The sequence below is a fragment of the Sturnus vulgaris genome, chromosome Z, assembly GCF_052056855.1.
Source record: "Sturnus vulgaris isolate bStuVul1 chromosome Z, bStuVul1.hap1, whole genome shotgun sequence".
In the NCBI taxonomy this organism is placed as follows: domain Eukaryota; kingdom Metazoa; phylum Chordata; class Aves; order Passeriformes; family Sturnidae; genus Sturnus; species Sturnus vulgaris.
In genome coordinates, this window is record NC_142283.1 from 42712238 (window position 1) to 42736605 (window position 24368).

General features: G+C 36.5%; 2 protein-coding genes across 3 annotated transcripts in view; one reads left to right on the top strand and one right to left on the bottom strand.

Moving 5' to 3' along the window:
- Nucleotides 1-24368, top strand: part of FANCC (FA complementation group C) — a 74929-nt gene that overhangs the window by 23739 nt on the left and 26822 nt on the right. Inside the window, exons 5-7 of the mRNA XM_014869151.2 lie at nucleotides 19338-19457; nucleotides 20254-20318; nucleotides 22945-23109. Of these exons, the coding sequence (XP_014724637.2) occupies nucleotides 19338-19457; nucleotides 20254-20318; nucleotides 22945-23109 (350 nt within the window). The remainder of the gene's footprint in view (nucleotides 1-19337; nucleotides 19458-20253; nucleotides 20319-22944; nucleotides 23110-24368) is intronic.
- AOPEP (aminopeptidase O (putative)) overlaps nucleotides 21905-24368 on the bottom strand; it is a 218336-nt gene continuing 215872 nt past the window's right edge. Inside the window, exon 19 of one of the 2 annotated variants that reach the window (XM_088157124.1) lies at nucleotides 21905-22436. The gene's annotated coding sequence lies outside the window, so the exon portion shown is untranslated. Of the gene's footprint in view, nucleotides 22496-24368 lie in introns of both variants that reach the window. The other variant, XM_088157125.1, reaches the window with a different exon arrangement.

Consider the following 24368-nt stretch of genomic DNA (forward strand, 5'->3'; position numbering starts at 1 on the left):
TCATATTTTACGTATTTCCACACTGAATTAACAAAGCTCATCTGCATGTAAATAGCTTGCAGCACATCAATGCTTAATACTTTACATTGCTGACTAACAATTTGAGGGTGCAGTTCTGTTGTGCCCTTCATTTTTCCATGGATCCATATAAAAATGTGGTAAAAAATATAAATTGAATTGTTAATATATATTTTTTAATCTTTTAGTTCTGACAACTTATGAGAATGTAGCAGTCTCATCATTATTTATGTACAGCTCTACTAAAGATGAAGATATTTCTAGATTTCTCTAACTAGATAATTTCTAATTTACTAGTTTACTTTGCATGTCAGATTATCTAGGTATGCATGTAATACTAGGATGTAAAAACTACTATAAAATGATGATGATGACTATGCATATTTTTATATAATATTTATAATAAATTTTTATTTTATATCTAAAAAACAGACAAAATGCAAAGTTGTATCTGATTAAAAAATTGTATTATTTGGTCAAGTTACTGTTGAATCTTTTTCCCTTTGCATTTGTAGTTATGTACATTGTGAAGTTACACCTTGCTTTTTTTGTTGTGGCAAGCATGAGTTTCTGAGGAGTACCTTTCAGTGGAGGGGTACCTTCAGAGGAGGCCTTTCAGTGCATCCTTGACTAAAGTCATTGGTAGGAAGGCTGATCTTAAATATTTTGTTTTTACCTACTAAATTGCATTTTCAAAGTTGCAAAAAATGTGCTAAATGTATTTAATGCTAGCTTAATTTTAACATTCCTGCCATTGTCGTAGAAAAGCTGTGTTATTTTTAATGGAAGGAAGGGTAGCTACCCACTTGAAATGCATTATTACTACATTTCTGAAACTGAGATTGTGCAGGTCTGTAAGTCTTTAAAAGAATAAAATGTGAAAAGAAATGTATTGACCTTTAGTTCAAAACTGGATACTGTTGTTTGTAGAACATAGTAATGACAACATTGTGGCTTATTATGATAGTTATTTACTAACTTAGAATCAGTGGTGTATATTTTTATACACCAGTAGATGGCATTCTTCATATTACATACAGGTACACATATTCATTTTATATTCATATGTACACAGTTTTCTGTTTCACAACATTCTAATAAATATGCTTCCAAGGAAAGCTGAACTTTTTTTAATAGTAGTCTCAAGTTTAGAAGCCAGCTTCCCTGCTGCTCTTATTGTGTGGCATAGTTTCAACTCTTAGTTTCTAGTGTTGGTTGCACTAGTGAGTATTCTGTGTTAAGATTCCTGACATTTTTGGCAACAGTACAAGATCCTCACTAATAAGAAAATTAATTTTGTTATCTTCTTTGCTGTATTCACAGTGCATTCAGTTGAACCAAGTTTTTTTTTTTTCTGCCCATAATTTTTCCACAGATGTGGAAGAACTCTATCTGTGTTTTCACTTGTTTTGATAGTGACTGATTCTTGATATTTATGGGGTTTTTTAGCACTTAGGGTTTTCTGTCTAAGGATTTGTTATATTAAAGAGTCTATGTGAACGGTTTATGTGTAAACACTTCAAACCTTGGTTCTGAAGTACTTACAATAAAAAACTCACCATGCAAATAGCTTGAGTAAAAAGAAGCATAAAGAAACAGCTATTCCTTTTCTCTCACCTCCTCCTTTTCTCACTGTTACAAAATTACAAGTAGTATTCTGAACAGCGCTGGATTTTTTGTATTTCTTTATTACATGGTTTCCTAGCAACTCATTTATCTATGGTCATGCTTTGTATTTTTTAAGGACAAACCTACCTATTTATTCTGAATGTTCTTAGTATGTCTCTCATCATATTACTTAGTTTGCTGCTCCCATTTTTAATTTATTCTGTTACCTTTTTTTTTTTTACTGCTGCCGCTTTCACGAGTTTGTTTTCTGTCGGTGCGGGACTTCCCCCAGGATGTCGAGTGCAGCAAGTCAGGCATCCTTCTGCGTGTGGTCTGTGTTGAGGAGCCAGCCAGCCTTCCTCGGTGCGCTGGTCCAGCCGCGGGAGCCGCGGGAGCCGCGGGAGCCGGGAGATGGCCATCTGTGCCCTGAGTGCCCTCCGGGGTGTCCCACACTCATCCCTAAGGCACAGGGATGGAACCCACATGTTGCCAGGGGTCAAACTGGTGGCAATGTTGTTGTGGCCCTTCCCAGCCGTTCCCTGCAGGTGTTTTGATAAAAAGGCAGTGTTAGACGGTGGGTTGCTGATAATTTGTTTAACTTGCTGTAGAATGGCCTGGGTTGGAAAGGTCCCACTAGACCACATTGCTCAGAGCTCCATCCAGCTTGAAAACTTCCAGGGTTGCGGCATCCTCAGCTTGTCTGGTAAATCTGTGCCAGTGCTTTACTACCCTTGCAGTAAAGAATTTCTTCTTAATGTCAAATCTAAGCCTACTCTGTTTTAGTTTAAATCCATTTCCCCTTGTCCTGTCACCACATACTCTCATAAAAAGTCTCTCCATCTTTCTTGTAGGCTCCCTTCAGGTGCTGGAGGGCTACAATTATGTCACTCCAAAGCCTTCTCTTCTCCAGGCTCAGCCCAATTCTTTCAGCCTTTCCTCACAGGAGAGGTGCTTTATCCCTCTAATCATCTTGGTGTCCCTCCTCTGGACTCCCTCACACAGTTCCATGTCCTTCCTGTGCTGGGATCTCAGAGCTGGATACAGGGTTCCAGCTGGGGTCTCACCAGAGCAGAGCAGAGGGTGAAAATAAAAACTGGGAATTAGCTGTTGTACATTATGCTTTATCTTCAGCTATTCTGTGTTACAAAAATTTTCCTTTCTTAGTTAAAACTAAGAGCAATCATTAAATAAATATGTCTCATAAAAAAGGAAACAAGAACAGTTCCCATATTTCCTGCTGCTAATGGCTGGCTGTTCTGGAGGCTTTTGTGAACAAACAAGGGGTTCTGAGTAATTACCGGCTAGTGATCCCTTTTGTCATATTGCATTGTTTATGTTTGGAGGTTTTTTTATGTTATTCCTATAATTTATGATTGGTTAAAGCCTCGAAGAACTGGAACAATGTATTTTTAGAAATTTTATTGTTCTGCTGTGAAATTATTGATGTTCTTAACATTCATGAAAATTTTAATCCAAATTTTAATCCTACATAGGCTTATATTCTATTGAGAGGGTGGGAAGTGCAGATTTTAATGTCATTTCTAAGCTGATAAGCCATCAGAATTGGATCCAACAAACTGCAGTCTTACAAACTTAAAGGCTGACTCACAGCCAAGAGAGATCATAGCGTGAATCAGAATTTGGAACAAGTGGTGAGCTACATGCTAGCAGATATAGACCAAAGTTGTGATTGGTTGTATTCATCAAGCACCAGTTGGAGAATTACAACCAAAAGAAAACAAAAAAGGTTATGTCAGTCGAAGCTAAAGCAAGGGAAGATGGAATACTCATTTTGTCAGGGCCACTTACCAAAGCGAATCTGACAGAAAGAGCAGAAAAAAAGGTGAGCTGAAATGACATGCAGATATGCAGATCTAAAAGTACTTGAACTGAATAACTTTTGCTGGAAGCTGGGACAGTGGACAAAAAAAAAAACAAACCCAAAAAATCCCCCAAAAAATCTTCCAGTTCAGTAGATTAGTTCTCAAAGTACAGAACAAAGCTGAAAGGCCCAGATATTCTGTGAGTCTTTCATGAAGGCCATCTGTTCTGAAGTATAGCTAGTATATTTTTTGGCAATATACAAAGGCAACCCAACACCAATGAAAGATTACTCATTTAAATATATAAAAAGAGAATATGTGATAATAACACAAAAAGAAGGACGTTTCTGGCTGGTGCCAGATATTGAGATTTCCATAACATCAGGCTTGGTTTTGAAAATCAGTTCCAGTCCAGCCGTCTCCATAGGGAAAGCTGTGTTTGTTTACTTTTAGGCTGGGTACAGCAGTCACTTTTTGTCACCAGATGACAGGAACATATTTTCTAAAAGCCAAGAAGTTTTATGATTCTGGAAGAAAATAATAATACCCAAATCCAATAATAAGTGGTCAGAAGCTCCAAGTCATTTTTGAAAGAAGCAGAATTCCTGAGCTAAGTGAAATATGCACAAAGGGTTTTGTATAGGCGTAACATACCTTTGGAGAAGAGTAGAACAGGACAGATTGTACCAAGAATATCATGCATGTGGATGGACTGTATAAAAAGTCTTCTGAATATCCTTCGTCAAGTGGCCTGAACCATCCTTATGTTAAGTGTACTCTTGTGCAAAACTCTTCAAGAAGCAATCTGTGCAGATCTTGAAAGGTTTTCAAAACAAAATAGAACAATTTATGAAAAAGATTCCTCAGTTTTTGTGACTGTCTCTGCAAAAAAACCTGGAGATGGTATCACTGCAGTCATGTCAGTTAGAACAGGAAAATGCTGCTGTTTGTGCCTAACAAAAGCAAGAGTAAGAAATCCTAGTCATCCACTGACTTCAGTTCATGCAGTAAAATGCTTGTAAGGGTTTTTTTTTGTGAAAATCGAGTTTCTTCTTAAATAATAATAAACCAGTTGTGGCCGAAAGTTTTGAGAATAAATTCAGAAATGAAACACTTTTCACCTCTTAAGTATTGCATTTGCAAAGGTAAATTCAGACCCTGAACAGAATTGTTGTTAATTTATGTAGGATCTGAGAATATTCAATAAAGAGGCTGATTGAAAAGACTTATTAGTGACAGCTAGTGAAATTGAGTACTGAGACCATTCTATTTCAGGGGCAGTTGAGAGTAGCTCAGTGCCACTGCTGCAGTTGGTGTGAAGATAGGCTGCTCCAGGGGAAGGTGAGCTGGCATCTGTAGGTGAGGAGAAGGCAGGTGCAGCTGTGCCTTGACACAGAAAGGCACAGTTGCATAAGAAGAGCAGAGCAAGTCCTATGACAATCACTGTGGTCAGCTGTGAGTCCAGTGAGTGCCACAGCAGGCCCACAGTGTCGAGGCAGGCTCAGGGTTTGGCTGTGAAGTAATGGTCAGGGGTCGGGCTCCAGGGCAGCAAGGTGTATGGCCAGCCACAGGAATGGCTGCAGAGCAGCTCAAGCAAGGAACAAATGCCTTGAAATTGTCCCTGCCCATAGTAGGTGGGTTGGAATTAGATCATCTTCAAGTCCCCTTCCAACCCAAACTGTTCTGTGATTCTGTGTAGGTTGTACACAGAATGGGAATTACAGTGTTCCCTTCTTAGGTAAAGAACGTTGATTTGATTTTTGGGGCCGATTTACTTGCTTTACTTTCAAACTCATTACCTACTCTTTTTATTTGTATGTACGCTTTGTCAGATGGTTAGGAAAACATTAGAAATTGTTAGGAGAGGACATATGTTAAAAGTAATCCAAACATAATGTAAAGAGCTTTTATCTTCTTTTCCTAAAAGATAGTATTTTAATTAATTCTTTAGAGAAGAAAATCTTCAAATTCATATTTATCTAGGAGATGGGATTTAAGTAACATGAACAAAATATGTAGTGCACAAATTAGAGTTAACCTCAAAATCTGTTCTTTAGTTTGCTTTTTTATGTTAGGAGAGTCTAAATCAAATTTTAGATTGTCATTCCACGGGGGAAATGTGCCCCAAGACCGTCTGATGGAAGAAGTATTAAAATAATGTTGGATTTATAATAAAGGATGTCTCTATGAGATAAGAATACTACTTTAATGACATATATGGGTAATGTGTCTGTTAAAAGGCTTATGAGTTGCTAGAGGACATACTGAGAAACATATTTTTTCCTTCTTATCTAGACAACTTTGAAAGAAGGAGATTAAGAGCTGAACAGAGATATCTGGGTTAAAATTATGAACACACTTCACCTGCTATTTATTACTGAGAAATTTAAAGGAGAAAGAATTTGTGTGACACGGCATAAGTTTTAGCAGGGTTCTATTACAAATACAGCATTTTCAAATTTTTTGTTGTCATTTCCCCTCTCTAAAGGGAGAACAATTTTGGTAGTATTTGGACTGAGATAAATAACTAGTTGTTTTGGACTATTTCTTTCCTTTGTGATAATATCACTGCAATATTTTACCGTGATAAAACACAAAATAATCAGAAGGGAATGTCAGTGTGAGAGGGATGGGAAGGCATGGAGCAGTTGTGGGGAGAGGGACGTCTGTGTTCCAGGAGGCATGCTTCCAAGAGACAAATGGAAAATGTTAAGTCTCCTGGAGGCCAAAGCAGTTCAAAGTTACTTAATCACTTTCTGAGACTCACTCTTGTGGTTTTACGGATCTTACAGCTTTCTTGGTATGTTTGGAAAAGTGTTATCATTCCTTCTCTAACCTGTGCAAATGATCAGGAACTTTGATCACTGCAGAGATCATAGTGTGTTCCTTCACATGAAAGATATCTGATTAAAGTATGTATCTTGTTTATACTTTTCATATTATTTTTTTTGTGTTTTTCACTGGTCCTTCAGGAGTCTTTGTAGCAGTTTTCCTCAATCACTATATATGGAATTTACCCTTGCCTTCCATCAACGGCTTATATGTAAGAGGGTCTAAAGATATTTCCTCAAAGTGGTCTGGAGTGCTTGGAGATAAATGGGCTTTTACTCAGTCCTTGATTGTTTTCATTCAGCCTTGCTTGTGATATATCCTTTTTCCCTCTTTTGGTAGGTGGTGGCACGCTGGTTAGTGTAATACCTCATAGTTACAGCCAGTAGACAATCTGTGGTTTCCACAGGAGCATCTGCAGCCAACTCCTGGCAAAATTGTTGAAATGGTACAGGCTGCCTGTACTTTTTCTTGGAGAAGAGTGCAATAACAGTTACGTGTTGTGCACGATAGTGTCTGCTCAATTTTGTGTCATAAAACACCAAACAAAATCAAGACAATGCGTGTAGTATAAGTTTTGAACTCCTTTATCACCTAAGGCGGAGATCAGAATTCAGAATAAAATTTCTGCTTAGAGAACTGCTCCTTATTTTGGTGTTTCTGGCTTATTTTGTTCTATTCAAAGTTACTGTTATGCTATTAATATTCTTATAGAGGAAGGGAGCATTATAAACATAGGGTCAACAGAAATGTTCAGTGTATGCAATAACAAAGTGACAGATGGAATTCTGATATATGAGTGCTTTCTAGATACATATCTTATCTACAATTCACACAGTTTTTGTGCTTCAAAGATCTAAAGCAGCAACTTAGTTCATTATAAAGATGTGGGGTGAATGGGTGGTGTCAGATTATAACTTTAGGTAGTTAAGTTAAAGTGAGTATTTCAGTGGTAGATCTGCTTTCTCTATGTCACTGGCTATCCTATACGGCAAAATGTTTTCATAAACTTAAAAGAGAAATGTTTAAAATATCCAGTTTTCAGACCATTTGTGCACATTAAAAATAACTTGCAATTCAGGTTCGATGGTTTTCTTGTTGGACAGTGCATACACTGGGGTCTTGCCACAACAGATGCAATAGATTATAGGAAGACAGCGAGTATAATAATTACAGCATGGAACAGACTGCTGGCAGATACAGCAACGCAGCCTTCTCTTTAATCATTGTGCTTCCCATCGCGTGGGTGGCCACAGGCTGCAGACATTTCAGTCAATCCCTTCTCCATGCAGCAGTGGTTGTAAAACAGAGCTGAAGTAAACAGCATTCCACGGACCATTAAGGGGTTTTAATTTTGAAAAAATATAGCTTCCCTTCACCCCTCCTTTTGGCTGCTTGCTTCTGTCAGCTGTTACCTACCAAATCAGTTCTGCTTGAACTAAATAGTATATAATGTACTATCTATGGGCTCTTTAAAAAGCTTGTTGTGCTTTGTTGCAGCTTTTGTTATTAAAATATGTATTACTTTAAAACCTGAAGGTTTTATTGGTTTTTGCAGCAAGAAATAACCTCTGCCCCTACATTAACTGATGTATTAAGTTTAATTTAAAAGCTTTTCATCTTGTGCTCATTCTCACAATTTTTTTTCCTTCAATGCCCACTGTGGTTTTGCTGTTCCTGTAAATTGCTTTATTGTCTCTCTAGCCATGAGCACAGTGCCTTTTCTCCAACCAAAATGAAGGGAAACTTTCTGGTGTTTTTTAACCTTGTGGCCAGTTTACTCCTTTGGAAGCTGATTTCATCTCCTTAATGTTTGACGTATAGTCATCTGGAATCTGAGTTTCATGGAATAGATTTAAGCAGCTAAACTTGGTGTCATGAAAATAGTTACACGGCATTTACAGCCTTTTTTGGAGTATGTAAATCAGCTGCAGTTGAGGGCAGATAATTTTATAAGTGCATGTGCATGAAAGGATATGTTTCGATGGATGAGTTTTTACATTTTAATTCGCCGTGTGCAAAATCAAGTATGTAAATCAGCTGGAAAGAAATATCTTAAGTGTCAGTGGTCAACAGTTCAAAGTGAATTTTCTTTTGGATCAAAACAGGACAAAAGACTTACATGAAACATTGGCAAATTTTTAAGATCTGACCTAATTAATTAAAGCCTAATGATTTAATGAACTCTTAATGTGAAAAGAGACTTTTCAAATTTTAAAATATTAGTTAAAATTTAGTTTTAAGAATCAAGTTGGCTTGCTTTGCAATGTGTCCCAAGGGAGTAAACAGCAATTTCAGGCTGTTTTCTCTGTCCTTTGTGCAATTTGTTTGTGTCCCAGATACCAAGGACTTTATCCTGGTGAAGTGAGTGCACTTCCTAAGGTGTACACACCTTAGGAAACCCACATCTCATAGCAGTGTTTGCTAGAAATTTGACATGTCTGCCTCGTAAACTTGCTAATGTACAGTTCTGTTAAAGGTTAAAGACCCCAAGGTTCTTAGATATGGTAAGGTGTGGGTGAGGGGAAGTATTGTAATAATTGACTGATGAATCAAAGATGAGTAGTTGATACAGTGATAGTATATATTCAGGATTTCTAGTAGAATATGTTCTAAAACAATTTAATTCATAAAGAATGGGAGGGTGATGGAAGATGTTAAACTTGTTTGTACAAGAAGAGACTGGGGCTGGATCTTTTTAACATAGAAAACATTTTAGAATGAAGATGGCTTTTCACATACAGCACATAAACTATTTCTAATTCTTATTGTCTTGAAGTTTTACTGAGTTCAGTGTCAGTATTTTCCTTTTTCTGTTCTTCTTTCACTTCTTTTAAGTTAGCCAGAGGGAGTTCTTGCTCATTTTGAAGATTATACATCTAAATAGTTAGTCTTCTCACAAGCTCTTTTGAGAATCAGCATTTCAGGCTGATTTGGACCTTCTCTGGTCACCTGTAGATAGTTACCTTGGTAGGATGTAAGAGAATTTACAGTGTTTTCAAATTTGCAAGCATTACCGTAGTCTTCTGGTTGAAAATAGAATAGCATTATGAGTGGTCTGGGAAAAAACAGACCTCTCTTCTTCAAATATAATTCTTTAACAATGCCAAGCTAACATAATTATAAAGGATTTCTCAGCTTCTGGGCCAAAGTAAACAAAGGCTAAGTATGTCAAAGAAGAGAATGAGAAACCAAGAATTCTGCTTTCCTACAAGGCTGCTTGAGCTTTAACAGCAAGTGTCACAAATTGCTGGCCAGCTGACATTTCTCAGAGCACTTTAATCATGCCAGGTGGCTGTAGTAAAGAATAATGATTTGTTACTGAGATACAGAAAGAGGTCTCTACTTGAAGAAATTCTACTGGCATTGGATATTTTTGTTCAATCTGATAAAACCGTGATCAGCAGTTGTTTTATCACTATTATAGGTGTATTTTGTGGTTTTTTTGCTAATTTTTGCTAAATTTGCTAAAATTGTGGACAGTTTTCTCCCCTTAAACTTTTAACGGCATGATACTTAGGAAGTCCAACTCCCAAGTGATTAAAGTAATTTTTCGTGGGTATCGTTGTAAATTAGGTGCAGCATTTGCAGTATGTACCTATTGGAAGTATACAAATGGGTACATAAATTCATTGAAAAAAGCATGAATTTGAGATAATATTTTTTCCAGAAATTGTTACTCACAGTTTTAAATTAAAAGTGAAACAATCTTACAATCCTTCCACTCTTTCTAAACTTATTCATCCCTCTTTTCCACATAATTTTTGTGTGGATTTAAGGAATTCTTCAGTGGGAAGCCTGCGTTTTGGCTTTTGAAAATTGTGGAGGGAAGAAGGAAATTAATTTTAAATCACTGGCTAGTTAAACCAGAGAGCTTTAAAAAAAAAGAAAAAAAAGATTTATGGTTGACTCTCGTAGAGCTATTGAATTTCCTTTTCTAAGTTAGTGTAAATGTGTTTTATTTCAGCATCAAAAGTCTCCCCTTTTTTAATGCAAAGAGTAATAGCACTTTCTAGGTGGGTGTTTCTTAAAGAGAAAGGAGAGAGAAAAGGGAAGGAGATTTGAAACTGCTTTTCCTGTCTGAGGCCAAGAGTAGACTCAAAGCTTGCCAGCCGAACAGTTCTTCAGCTTTTTTCTTATGATTTCTGAGGGTTTTGCTAGTGACTTGCAGATGGAGCTTAGGCTTTGGAACTTATCCATTAAAAAGTTTCATGGTCTTAGCCACAGTAGTAGTGCAGTGTGTTTTTACTTTACCAGTGTCACAGGAGGTAACTGAGGTTGAATTGGTGAGAGAAAAACAATGCAGCCTTCCTTTCCCCTCCCTATAATTTTCTTTTCCACATTTCATTTGGAAATTAGGATCATGTAACATTTTTCATCCATTTTAGAAACCAGGTAGTATATGAGCATAGTCTTTTTACTAAGCCACATGTATCAGCAAGATTAATACAATTCTTAGTGTACTTAAATTTCTAAAGAAAAAGCATATTTTCCTCAATGAGTTTTTTGAATTTTTTTCAGTTAAGTTTTTCTCACATGTTTTCACGATCCTTTAGTTTATTTTTGCCATAATTTTAAAATATTTTAAAAGAGAAAATTGTAGTTATGGTTATTGAAACAAAGTTAAAGAAATTTGCCTTCATATAAGAGCACCTAAAACAGTTTTACTGAAAACACTGACTGAAAGTGAACCTTCTTAATTCTTCAGGGACAGAACAGGGTTAAGGGTCATCATCAGGTAGAGTGTGGAGAATTTCACAGAATGTATGTTTTCATGTCTGGGAATGTGTGAAAAGCAGTGAAGTCTTTGTATTAATTTTCTGAAAGAATAGAATTATTCCTGTTGGGATTTTTTGTTTTACTTTTAGCTCATAAGTAAAGGTAATTCAGTCTAGTCATTTATTTATAGATTTTCTGCAACTTGATCACATGCTTGATCCTTGTCTCTGTAGGAGTGTTTAGCAGAATACTTCGCTTATGATGAACTAGTCTGTAATGGTTATCAATGGAGATTTAGTTGTAGGCAGATATCAGACTTTCGTTCCAAGTGAAGAAGGACTGTAATGAGAAGCTCCAGTAAATCCTAGACATGGACTTGTAGCCAGCAGTTTTATTTACTGTGCTGGCACAGAATTTAGCTAATGAAAATCATCCCGTAGATGCATGTATCCATAAACTGTGCTGAAGCAAGAAAACTCCCTCACAGTAAATGTCATAAAGAAATGTAGGAAGCAAACTTCTCCTAGCCCTGTACTTAGGCACTTGGACCCTAATTAACTAAATTACTGAAGAATATTCCAGGCTTTCTTAATGTTAATTGAAATGCAAGTGGTTTGTTTTTGCAAAACCTCTGTCTGGCTACTGGAATAGACTCAGTTTGGTAAAGTGAGAGGTTGTGTTGACTAGCTAATAATTGAAATGCATGTGTATACGTAATATCACATTTTGTCTATCTGAAAAGTGTTTTCACCAGTTTCAATTTCAAAGGAGAAATTGGACTTTTTGGTTAGGCTATCAGTAGTTTAAAGATTTTTAAAAAAATAAAAAAATTTTTTACTATTTTTTTAGCATAATATGCTCTCACATACTGATAACAATCATTGTTCACAAATATATGCCATGTAATTTCCCCTAATTGATACACTGAGAATTTTATAGAATGTTGAGAAAACAGAATAATTTTGAGTAAAATAGTACTTCAAAAGCTAGATGATATTTAAATCTGTATGATGTTTGATACCTTATATTCTTTTACATTTTAATTTTGGTTTGTGGAAAACTATTTTTCCTTCTTCTCCTGGAGCCACTGAACAAGTGAGCAAGAGGTCTTAGAAGCAAAATTGAAAGTCATTGACTTTTTAATGAATGGATAAGTGTGTGGAAATAATATGAATGGTGTTATCTCAGCATCCCAGTCCGAGAATTGATGTCATTGACAGTTGGTGAAATGATCTCTCAATGAATGCACTCTTTTGTTATTTACAGACATAGCCACTATGATTCTTCAGAACTGGCTGCTTATTTCATAGTAAGAAGGTTTTAAAAGTACCAAGTCTCTTTGTGTTTTATTGTCAATCATTTAATCTAGAGGATATGGGACACAATAAAACTCATAGGCCTTTAAGCAGGATTTTTAAGAAAACATTACTAAAAATACTTACAGGAATTTGTTTTAGTCTGAGCTTCTGAACGCTAGGAAATAAAAAATTAATTTATATTTACAAAACAAATCAGAGCATGTGTATATCTTGCTTACTGAGGACTGTTTAAATGATTTAGGAAGTAATTTGGGCTGTTAGGATCCTACATTCAAAGAAAACCCCTCTTATGAAGTATTTTTATTTTTTGTATTATGACTGGAAATCATATTGTCTTATTTATCTATAATGTTGTAATCGATTATACAGTTTTATAGTACTTTTAAAGCCAGATCGAAAATATAAATTGACTTGTCTTCTGTGTTGAAAGCCATGGGCCATCTGGATGTAGAGGAAACACCTAAGAGCAACACTGATGTACAGACTCTTGAAGTTATTGACATATAAGAAATTCTCATTCCAAAGTCTGATTAAATGCAAATAAGAAATAGCACTTACTTCTAAAGCTTTCTCTGAATAAGATGTAGCTTTTAATATTATACCTGCTTTCTTTCAGCAGACCTGAGGAAATCTGGTTCCCATTGAATCTGATAGAAAGGTCAGAAATAAACCTGTTACTTGACCAGATTTCAGAAATTTCCCCTTGGGTATCCATATACTTACTATACTTACTCCAACAGATTCACACAGATCATAATTTCCAGCAAAATGTCATTAATGATCTCTTCTCAAAAAATAACTGTGCTTTGTGTCTTCAAGCAGAATATACTTAAGAGAAGTATTTCTTTAGAAGAAGTGATAGATTATTCAGTTTTATCCTGCTCTACTGTTGCTTTGATAGACACATCCAAGATGGCAAAAAAGAGATCAGTATCATCACTGGGAAGTCTTAATTAGTGTCAGGTTTGAATGGCTTATCCCAGTGAAACCATCCATCTCCACTGTTCAAAATACATTGGAGATATTGATTTTCACATCTGCTTCTGAGGACATTCAGAACCATAAATATTTTGGAAAGAGTGTGTTGAGAAGTTTCCAGAAATAAATCGGTTTATCTGGCTCCCCTGGAATGTCTTTGAAACTGTGTCATAAATTCCAGGACAGTTGGTAAACCAATACAGTTACTCCCGTAAAAGTTGCCATCTTGTAATAAGGATCAAGTTCTATTTATGTGTTTATTTCAGAAATAATTGTGCCTTTAATTCAAGCTTCTATATTTTCCCCCGTCGACGTGTGCAGGAAAATATTGGCTATTTCAGAAAGAAAAGGGGTAAAAGGTTTCAGAGCTTTTGGATCTCTGCTTGGTAAATACAGTATCAGCACCTAAAGCACCTCCTACCTTGCTGGATTTATGGACACTAACTGAGTTGGTGTCTGCCTGGGGCTGTGTTACTTAAATCAGGGGACGGACAAGTTCTGCTCCAGAAAAGTAATTTCCAGGGTTTCATAGACTCATATTCCTCGTGATATGGTTGTTACAAAGTTATGGAGTGACTGAACAAATCCCTAATAGCACATGGAAGTCAGACTTCATTACTTAAAGAGGAGCATCAAAAGAGCTAGCTTGATTTACGTGAAAAGTGTTAATGTGACTACCAGTAGGGCAGCCTATTCCAATGCCTGACAACCCTGCCAACGAAGAAATTTTTCCTAATATCCAGTCTAAACCTCCTCTGGTGCAACTTGAGACCATATCTTCTTATGCTGTCAGTTGTTACTGGGATTGCAATAGAAGAGTTGCAATGCACACCCCCCACAAGGCTACACCCTCCTTTCAGGCAGGTGTGGAGAACAATGCAGTCTCTGCTCCTTCTCTCCAGGCTAAACATCCTCAGCTCCCACAGCTGCCCCTCACAGGACCTGTGCCTCACACCTTTCCCCAGCTCCATTCCCTTCTCTGGGCTTCTCCAGCCTCTCAATGTCCTTCTTGTAGTGTGGGGCCCAGAGCTGAACACAGGATTCAAGGTGTGGCCTCCCCAGTGCCCATTACGGGGGGACAATCCCTGTCCTGTTCCAGCTGGCCACACTGGCCACACTGTTGCTGATACAGGCCAGGATGCCATTGGCCTCCTGACCACCTGGGCACAGCTGGCTCATTGCTCAATGCCTGCAGGTCCTTTTTGGCTGGGCAGCTTTCCAGCTTCTCTTGCCCCAGCCTGTAGTGCTGTCTGGGCTTGTTGTGACTGGACCCAGTGTTGGGCTGGACCCAGTGTTGGGCTGGACCCAGCACTTCACTGTATCAGCTGCCCTCAGCCCACTGATCCAGCCTGTCCGGACCTTTCTGCAGAGCCTTCCTACCCTTACCAGATCAAATCTCTCTCCCAACGTGGTTTCTTCTGCGGACTGACTGAGGGGGCACTGTAGAGAATCAGACCTAAGCATGTTTTGTCTCAAACGTTCTGGGTATTGCTACAGCAAAAGGTGTGACTGTGGAGCTGGGGTGGTGCTGTTCTGAGCGAAGTTCCTGCTCTACCTTGAGACTCCATGCTTAATCCCCCACCCCCATCTCACTTCCTGGACAAGGGCTGGCTGTGCATGAGTGAAAAAAACTGTGTGACAAGTCTAGTTTACATAAGAGGCATGCACCAGGTGAACTATAAAAGGGAATGAATCAGGTCTCATCTTCCTTTTTTCTCTCTTTCTCTTTTTTTTCTCTGGCTTTTCTTCTTTTCTCTCTTTCTCCTCTCTTTTTCTTTCGTTTTCTTTGTCTTGATATCCCAGTTCTGACAGGATATTGACAGGACAAGAACCACTGTGAGGTCTAAGCACTGGAGATGATTTGTTTCCTTCCCTTGCTTTGCCTCAGCAAATCATATCATATCCTATACTCTATACTAGATTTTGCTGTGGGAGTGGGGAGGTAGTGGAGGTATGCTATAGGATCTTGTAGATATGAAGCAGTGTGCTTGCACACAGATAAAGTTAGTTTATGTAAAAACTAAAGATAAAGAAAGTTTATGAGTTTATGTCTTTGTGGTAATGCTCATAGGATTATCTGCCTGTTAAAGATACTAGACATCTCTCTGCAGCAGTGGATTTTGAATTATCTGCAGTATTACTCAGTATAAATTATATCAGTAAAATAAAGTCAATTGCAAGGTTGTTCAGAGAAGTTGGTCATTGTGAGTAATTTTATAAAAATTTATCAATTCAATTTCAGATTGAATGGGATTTTGAATAGTATGCCTTTAATCCTAGGCCAGGGGGATGGATTTCTTCTCTTGCAATTGCAGCCCTAGGTGGTTTCCCTCTTACTTACTCAGTGGTGGGAGAAATCAAGAAAAAAGTCACTTCTGATATTGCAGCATGCCTGACTGCTGTTTGTTTTCCAAAATCCACCATCTTGATTCTGGAAATGCAAAGATAAAAGGGACTTGTTATTTTACCTTTTGAATGCAGTATTTCTGCTGCAGATACACTTCCTTGGCTTGTAGAATGTGGTATTAGTGAATTACACAGTGAGTGGTAATTGATTCACTGCCAGGAATAACAGATGACTGTGTAGATCTCCAGCTGTTAATGTTGCTGGAATGGGATCCATGACTTGATACCATCAATACAGAAGTGCATCTGACAATTTTCTCATCATGTACTTGAATACCTTGTAGGTACTGATCTTGAAATGATTCCTTAAAAGTCATTAGGATCAAATAACTGATACTGTGGCTCTGTAATATGTCATGTTTTTTGATTTTCCAAAATGCTTTTGGGGGGGATTCATGATGTAATGTTGGAACTTGTCATGAGGTTTGAATATTTATATTGCTTTCTACATATGTGAGAAAATCTGAAATATTTTAGATTTCTCTATACTACTTCCTGAAAGAGTTAGTTTCAAATATTCCCAAGCCTTTCTCTGCAGGGCTGCTCTCAGTCCATTCATCCCTTTTGGTGATATTGGAGATTGCCCCAGTTGAGGTGCTGGACTTTTCACTTGGCTTTGTTGAACTTCATGAGGTTCACACAGGCCCGCCCCTCCTATCTCTGGATGGCATCCCTTCCCACAGGGAATTAAGTGACATGGATCTTGGTGTCATCTGCAGCCTTGCTGGGAGTGCACTCGATCCTACTGTCCCACTCAGTCCTATCCTATTGATGAAGACACTGAATATTCCTTATCCTAACAACTCATTTGTCAACTATGAGTGAAGCATCAGTATTAATTTTTTTTCCAGACAGCTAATATAGAGTAGTAAAAGAATTATAATTTACAACTGAAATTATATAAGAAGTAAATAAGCTACTTCTTCTAGAAAGAAGGAGAACTTTCCGTATATGTTCTAGAAGAACAAGAAAGCTTTTAAACTGAAATAGACAAATGTTTTAACTTACTGTTAACAAATATCTTTGTTGCATATAGAGATGTCTCAGGCTTTCCACTGCAACACTATCAGTAAAGTGAAATTCATAAGAAATTCATAGAGCTGAATTTTAAATGTTTTCCATCTTTAATACTTGTTTGTCTTATATAAATACCTAATAGCTCCTTTCATCTTGACTACAGTACCTCATATCCTGTGTTTCCCTTGCCCCCTTCTGGCTGTTCAGAGATTTTGTACATTTCAAGAAAAAAATCTGCAAATTCCTTGGATGGATCTAGTAAATTGAAAATAAAACAACAAAAAACCCCAAGCAAGTAAATAAGCAAGCAAAACCCCAAAACAATATCAAACCAAAAACCAACACAGGAAAGTGTTGCAGGACATATGCAGACTCTGATGGTGTACAGTCATTTTGTCTTCTATTTTCTTCTATTGCTTGGTTAACACTGGCTGTTGCACAAGGGTAGGGGGAAAAGTAATTTCGAAAGTACTCTTCACAAAGAGCGTTCGATTAATTTTACCCTTTGGAAAATTCTGGTTACAGAAAGGGTCACTAGGTAATACATTTTGTAGTGTTACAGGTGACTATACAGGGTTTTAGGTCACTCCCTCATTTGGCCATCATTTGCTGCCAATGTGAACCTGTCAAATCCTTCTCAGAGATTTTTATGTTTGTTGTCACTGATCGAGCTTTTTGTAAGTCTTTCACTAAGCAATCCAATAGACTTTGTATTTTTCAAGCCCCTTCCTTACCCTACCTTCCTAGTGAAAGTGACATCCTAGGTTTTTTGTAACTCCTCCTTTATTTTGTTTTCAACTTGCAGTTTGGTCCCTTATCTCATTCTGCTTGGCAAACTGTCCTATTCTGTAGATACCCTTGATAGTGTCCTGAAAAGAAAATTTAACTTTAGTAATAGTTGCAAAAGACAATAAAAATATATAAGGGTTATTACTTTTTGTTAATAAATTGATTAAGGTCTGTTGGGAGATTGTACAGTTTAAATAGATTTTAGCTTTCACTTTGGACACATTTAGAGGCTTTTACATTTTTAAAATCCACTATTTTCTGTCTTTTTCTTAAGAAGGCAAAAAATTGAATGTAAGTTACTACTTTGAAACTGTTTTGCCACGGCATTTTTCCTCCTCTTTGGTTTTTGGGAATTTTCCGGACAGCAATAGAACAGCAGTTGCTCCTACTGGATACTGTCTAGGAAAAACGTTGTACAATGAAGGAAAAGGATATTTAGGCATTTACCATTACTCTTCAAGGTAGTAAAATAATCTTGAAGTGCGATAAATAAGGTATCTCAAAGGCTTGTTGCTTATTTTGAGAGCAATGGATTTTCTTAGACCTCTGGTGTTCTGCTGATTCTTCTCTCATATCAAACATGGAACACATGGATTTAATATATCTATATATCTGAAGCAGTTGCTTTGGGATGTTCAACAAAAGCATGTATAAATACTTGAGTTTCTGAAATAAGAAAATGAGTTAATGAGATTTCTATTTTTTTTTTTGTCTCAAACATCTTTCATCAGGTTCCTCTTTCTATTAATAAGAATGCACAGAATGAAGCAGCCTAAACCCATGGAAGTCACAAAGGTTCCATCTGAACTTTTCTTTAATCATATGTTTTTTTAAACGAAGGCCTTTTACGATGTATACTAATCCTGACCTTCTGTTACAAAGAATTTTATATACTTAATGCCATGAAAAATTTATACTTTAAGTGTCAGTGATACATAAAGCCCTGAAATGAACTCTGAAACATAACTGGTGTTATGTCAGCATGTAGCAGTCAAGAACAGGAGGAAATGACAGCTGTAAAAAATGCAGAGCAGACAGTTTGATAATCAACATAGAACTATCTCAGCTCAATTGTGACACCTGGATGCAAAAACCTGCTCAAGATTTCGCACTTTTGGTTTTCATAATGAGTTTGCTAAGGAGGGTGCTGGGATGTAAGATCTCTCCAAATGACAGCAGAGCTGTAGTGCTGAAGAACTGGGAAAGCATGAGTACTATGCTCAGAGTCCCCTGCAGAACCAGTGTATCAAATCTGTTAATCTGATTTAGAATCTATTAGCAAAGGAGTGCTTAGACTATTGTGTGATGTATTTAAAAGGTTTTAATGAGATGTAAAGCATTTGGTAGTGAAACTGGTAGAGAAGTAAATGTCAAGATTAGATTTTTATCATCATCTTCTCAAAATAAATGAGGAAATTAGGCAAATTACAGTATGAGACAAGACCTTGAGTCCCAGAGCATCTTGAAAAAGTGATATGGAAAAGTGGATGTTAATTTCACACTTTCTCTTCTCGATCATGGTACTGAGACTACAGATGATTGAAATGGCTCCCCAGGAACTGAAACCTAGCAAAGGTCTGTGGTTTTGATGTGGATGGTCTCCATTGCTATGGGGCAGCTGCTGAAATCATGTGGTGTGAGTGAACCCACATTGGATTGCAGCAGCTGCAGCGTTTTCCTTATGGCTGGTGGGAGCTGTCTGCTCTTGTGTGTCCCGGTGTGAAGTGGCCACCACTGACCAAAAGGCCCAGACAGAGCTCAGTGGCTGCCCTGTTCCCCTACACAGCTTGGGGAAGCCTGGTGCTTTATTGCCATTCTCTTGATTTCTCAGAGTTTGCTGTGCCATCTCCTTTCTTCTTCTAAGTGGGAAAGTAACGAAGCGGAAACCAGTACGTTCATATCAGCTCTGGGCTACACGTCAGCCGATTATTATTGTCACTTGGTTAAAAATGTAAGTATTTTGTGCAATTGAGATCTTGTTAATAATAAATCACCAGTTTATAAGCACATACATGGAGCTGTCATTGTGATAAGGAACATGAACTGAACGTTGTTTATCTTTCCTTACCTCAGTTACTTTTACAACCTTTTAAGGGAAAAAATGAAGTGGGAGATATCTGGACAAATGAGAAATTTTTATTAGATTACACTGTAATAGATGTTCATAAAAACAAAATTCTCATTGCTGTTGCACTGTAACAAAAGAAAACCCCCTCTTCTATCATTATTTTTTCCCCATGAAGTTAAAAGTATATTTATTATTTTATGTATTAGAATGTAACTTCTGAACGGGGTTTTTTTACTATATCTGCTGCATTTAAAATGGGAGATGTGCCCTAAATGTTAGCTAAAGTCACTTTCATATTTAAGATATATAAAAATAGTGGGAATAATATTTCATAATATATTGACTTGAATTAAACAAAGCATGTGAAAAGTATTAGTAATGCTCTTCTGAAAGTTATGCTTTTAGTCTGGGGGAAGCAGAGCTAAAATGAATATCTTTTTCGTTTTAAAATGTATAAAGTATATACTATGTTAAAATAACATTTTTCAGTACAGTTCGTTCAGTGATTTGGAGAGCTTTAGTCAATAGTAAAAAAAAAATTTAGAATCAAAATAGAGAAACAGAGGAAGTTATTAACCTTTACAGTACATCAGTCATACGGAGAACCATGGAACTAATGTCTGCTTATTGGCAGTAAATGTAATGTATTTTATGTTATTTATTTTATTTTATTTAACAGATGGTCGTTTCATTAGTAACAGAACTCAGAGAAAACCAGTTCAATGGACTTAACATTCAGGAGAGGTAGGTGTTATCTAAACATAATTTTGATATGTTTTGGTTTGGGTCATTACAGTTCAGTGGGGATCATGTTACAGTCTTGGGCAATTTAGGCTTCAGTTGAAAAGTTTTGGATACATTTGTTCGATAATTTAAGGTGTGGATAAGCTTGGTAAGTTTGGCTTCACAAAAGAGTTTGTACTTAACCTAGGAGTCATAGAATGGTTGGAGGGGGCCTTCCGAGATGATTTGTCTAACGGTGCTGTTGTCACTATTTCTCACATGATCATGCCGTTTTGCTGTCTGATTTGTACCTTTCTACTGGCCTTGAAATGCAGATCATAGTCTTTTGTTGGTACTGTAAAAATTATATCATTTGAATGTCAGTAGACCCTATTGATTGCATGAAAATTAAGTTAATTGCAGCTAAGAAAACTAAAGAAAAAATGATGATATTTTTAATGTAAACTATGAATTCAAATTGTATCTTCTGTGTTAAGTGTATTCAATTTATTAGATTAAATTAACAGAGTAATAAATACAAATAAGCAATATTTATTCATAATTACATTGTTAGTGATGAAATGATTACACTAATAGTGTTATGTAATAAACTAAATTAATTTTTTGTTATTATTAAATATTAAAATAACTAATAAGTAAATAAAAGCATTTAAATATTAATAAAATTTAAATAAGTCATAGTTAATTAATTGAATGAAAGAAAATGCCTGTGCACATTCTGTCGCCCTTCAGAGCCAAAAGGGATGCTATAAATAAAAGAGTTTTATGGCTTATTTTACATAGCTTGTAAAATTACAAAAAAAAAAGAGGCTGATTGAAATATATTTCTTGCATCATGAGCCAAAAACTTGGCTATTCTTCTCCCCTTCCTCTTTGCACCTAGATATTTGGTAAAGAAGATTAAATGGGCTGAAATTGTTTCGAACTGATTTTAATGTTAAAATCATGGACACAGTTAATGAGGAGTATCACAAAGTTTAATTCCATGTAGGAAATAAACGTCCACATTTTTAAAAGTAGGGTGAAACAGACTTAGCTGAAAAGCTGTTTGAGACTGTTGGGAAGAGAAATATCTGATTTCTGCTGGGAGAAAGAGAAAACTTTGAACTTAGGTTGATTTTTGAGTGCAGAAATTATGATACGGATGTTTATTCAAATTCCAGAGACAAAAATGTTTGCTTTTAGAGGTATACATTTTCTCCTTTCTCCATTTAGTGATATTTTGAAAATTCAGATGTTAATACCTGTGCAAATTAATTGTGCACAGTGGAGTGCATTGTGCCCTGTTCTCCAAGAATATACTTTGAAGATTATGTAGAAGAAAGTTGCTTTTACAGGGTTTTTCTTCTGAAGTTAAGTAAGACTAAATTCATCTGCTAAATTTTGCTAGTCCTGGATAAGGAATTAGAAACATAATTTAGGAAGGGAACTGATGTAAAGTTTCAGGTCTGTGTATCCTGGAAAATACTGCTGCATGATAAGATCATCCTAATAATTAACATTCCTACAAAAACACTTGCAACAAAAGTGCATTTTGAAGAAACCTTAAACACATGTTTAGTCAAGTAATTACTCAGAAATTTACATCTTTGAAAATATGTCATGTTTTATTTCTCTCTTTGTTTAAATGACAATGATTAGTACCTCATGTCCATACTGCTCAGCAGCCTCTTAACTTCCATCTCAGGTCTTCAGAAGTAGTATTGGTGACTCCTCAAAGAAAATGCTTTCAGATTCTTGCAGAGAATGCACTTCTTTTAGTGAATCAGGAGAAATTTCCAGGAGCTCAGGGAAGCCTTTTACACACAATATAGGACAATATTTTAATTTTCTAGAGTTCAGTATTTCATAGTTCTTGGTCTTTATAAGTGTCTTCCTGTCAAATGCTGCAGTTTCATGTGCTAGAAACAATATATATTCTCTGGTAAAGTTTTGATTTCTTTTTGCAAATCTAGTCTCTGCCATTTTAATTTTCTTAAAGATCCAAAGTTTCTGTATTTTCTTTATTTTCCAGATTCCACTGGAATTATTTCTAACCTTGTAGTTTTAGTGAGAAGATCCAGTGAGTGGTTTGTATGTTAAGATCCAAAGGTGCTACATGTTCCTTCAGCTGTAGATCTGTAAGACAAAATTTTTCCAGCTGAGCACTTGAAAACAGCAGGATTCATGAACTGTTCCTGTTAAGAGGAAAGAGAGATTAAAAAAGCAACTAGAGGCCTGAAAAGCAGCTAGGTTGTCTCTAGTGGAAAGTAAGGAAACTTACATGGGAGCTATGAATCTGTAGTCTTCCTTCACTGACCCTGGAAAAGACTACTGGGAAATGTCTACTAGGAAGGATGTGGTGATGGAGCCAACACAACTGGGTGTTCAATTCAGAATTGTGTTGATACCCCTCACATGGTTTGCTTTGAGGACTTAAATATCAAAATTATATCTGACTTCTTAACGTTCTGCACACAGTATGGATTGATATGTCAACAGTCATTTTAGTAAATAATTTTTCAGCCATTAGGTATGCATGTCTTACATTTAATCTTCTGTAATTAATTTATGTCCTTTTTTTAGCTTAACAGTTTAGAATTTATAACTTTTCTGAAATACAAATTGTATTTATTATATCCCTCAGCATTTCAGCCAGCCGTGTGAATGCTATGTCCATTTTCTGTGTGCCTCTCATTACTTTGCCTGATCTAACTCCATTGCTGGAAACTCTCCTTCTTTACCATGGAGGTTCATCAAAAGAAATTCTCAGTTCAGAGTTTCTAGAGGCTGTGAATGAAGCCTTTTTAAAGTAAGTAGCAGGGTTGGTATTATGGTTTTGCTTTTTCATGAAGACTATCAATTCAATTCAGTATCTTTTTTCTAGGTTTGTATGCTGAATGCACTGTACACCTTTCTAGTAAAGTATTTCCCTTGCAGTTAAATAGCAGATCTGAGGTTGTGGACCAAAGCAGAATTTTACATTGCTGATGCACAAACTGTGGCATAACAGCTTTAAATATTGACAGGGACGTTGTCTCACCTATTCCCTAAAAAGTTGGTTAAAACCTTCAATAGTTTTTAGGAATTTTGTGGAAATTGTGATAATTTTTCATAGAAATGTCATTTATGTAAGTGTATTACCATTCCTAATTTGACATTTTGGGGGCCATTTAAATTTTTCTTTGAGTAAGATAGATCCTTACATTTGATGTTTTCATAATACCTTTTTTTTTTTTTTTTTGTGTGTGTGTGAAATTTGTTCTCCACATTTTGAATTCTCCAGATTTTCAGCAGATTGGTTTTAATGTGTCTGAGAGAGGAGCAATTTGTGAATACAGTTTTGCTTGTTCTGCTACCACTAAACCCACTGTTCTGATAAAATCAGTCTGTGTTCAGCTGAGTGAAGCTGAACATCAGCAAGGTTAGCTATGCCAGGAAAGGGAAGATGTCAGGGAAAGCACAGCCTACTTTTGCTTGAGAATTGCTTTATTCAAGTTGTAGCTAAGACGCTGTGTTATAAACAATTTTTTTTATACTATAAAATGCCCCTTGTGAACACTCTGTCAGTTATTCATTTCTCTCCTTTTAAAATTGGTTTTTAATTGCTTCCTCTGTACTCATCCTAATTTCCAAGATGTTCCAATGAAGATTTTTGTGGTGATCCATTGAGGGCTCCACACAAAAGTAGATAATTAATGGAGAAGTACAATAACTAATCCATGTGTCTTACTGGAAGCTGAGGGAAAGGAATTAAAAAGGAATGTGAATGTGGAGGTCTGTAACGAAAGATGTGCCCAAAAAGACAGAGCTATCTTTCAGTCTTTCACTTGTCCATCTTTTGTGGCTTCTGACTGTTCGTGTTCCACAAGGTATGAAAGACTGTGAGAGGAGGTTCACAGGTTCTGTACAGATGGTTTGTTCTCATATCAGTAAGCTGATGGGCACTCCATCATGACAGACTTCTGATTCTTTGGATGGTCATAAGAGGTTCTTCTGACTGAAATAAATGTATCTTTTCTTAATTGTTGAGCTACTCTATCACAGTGAACAAAAATATCTGATTTCACA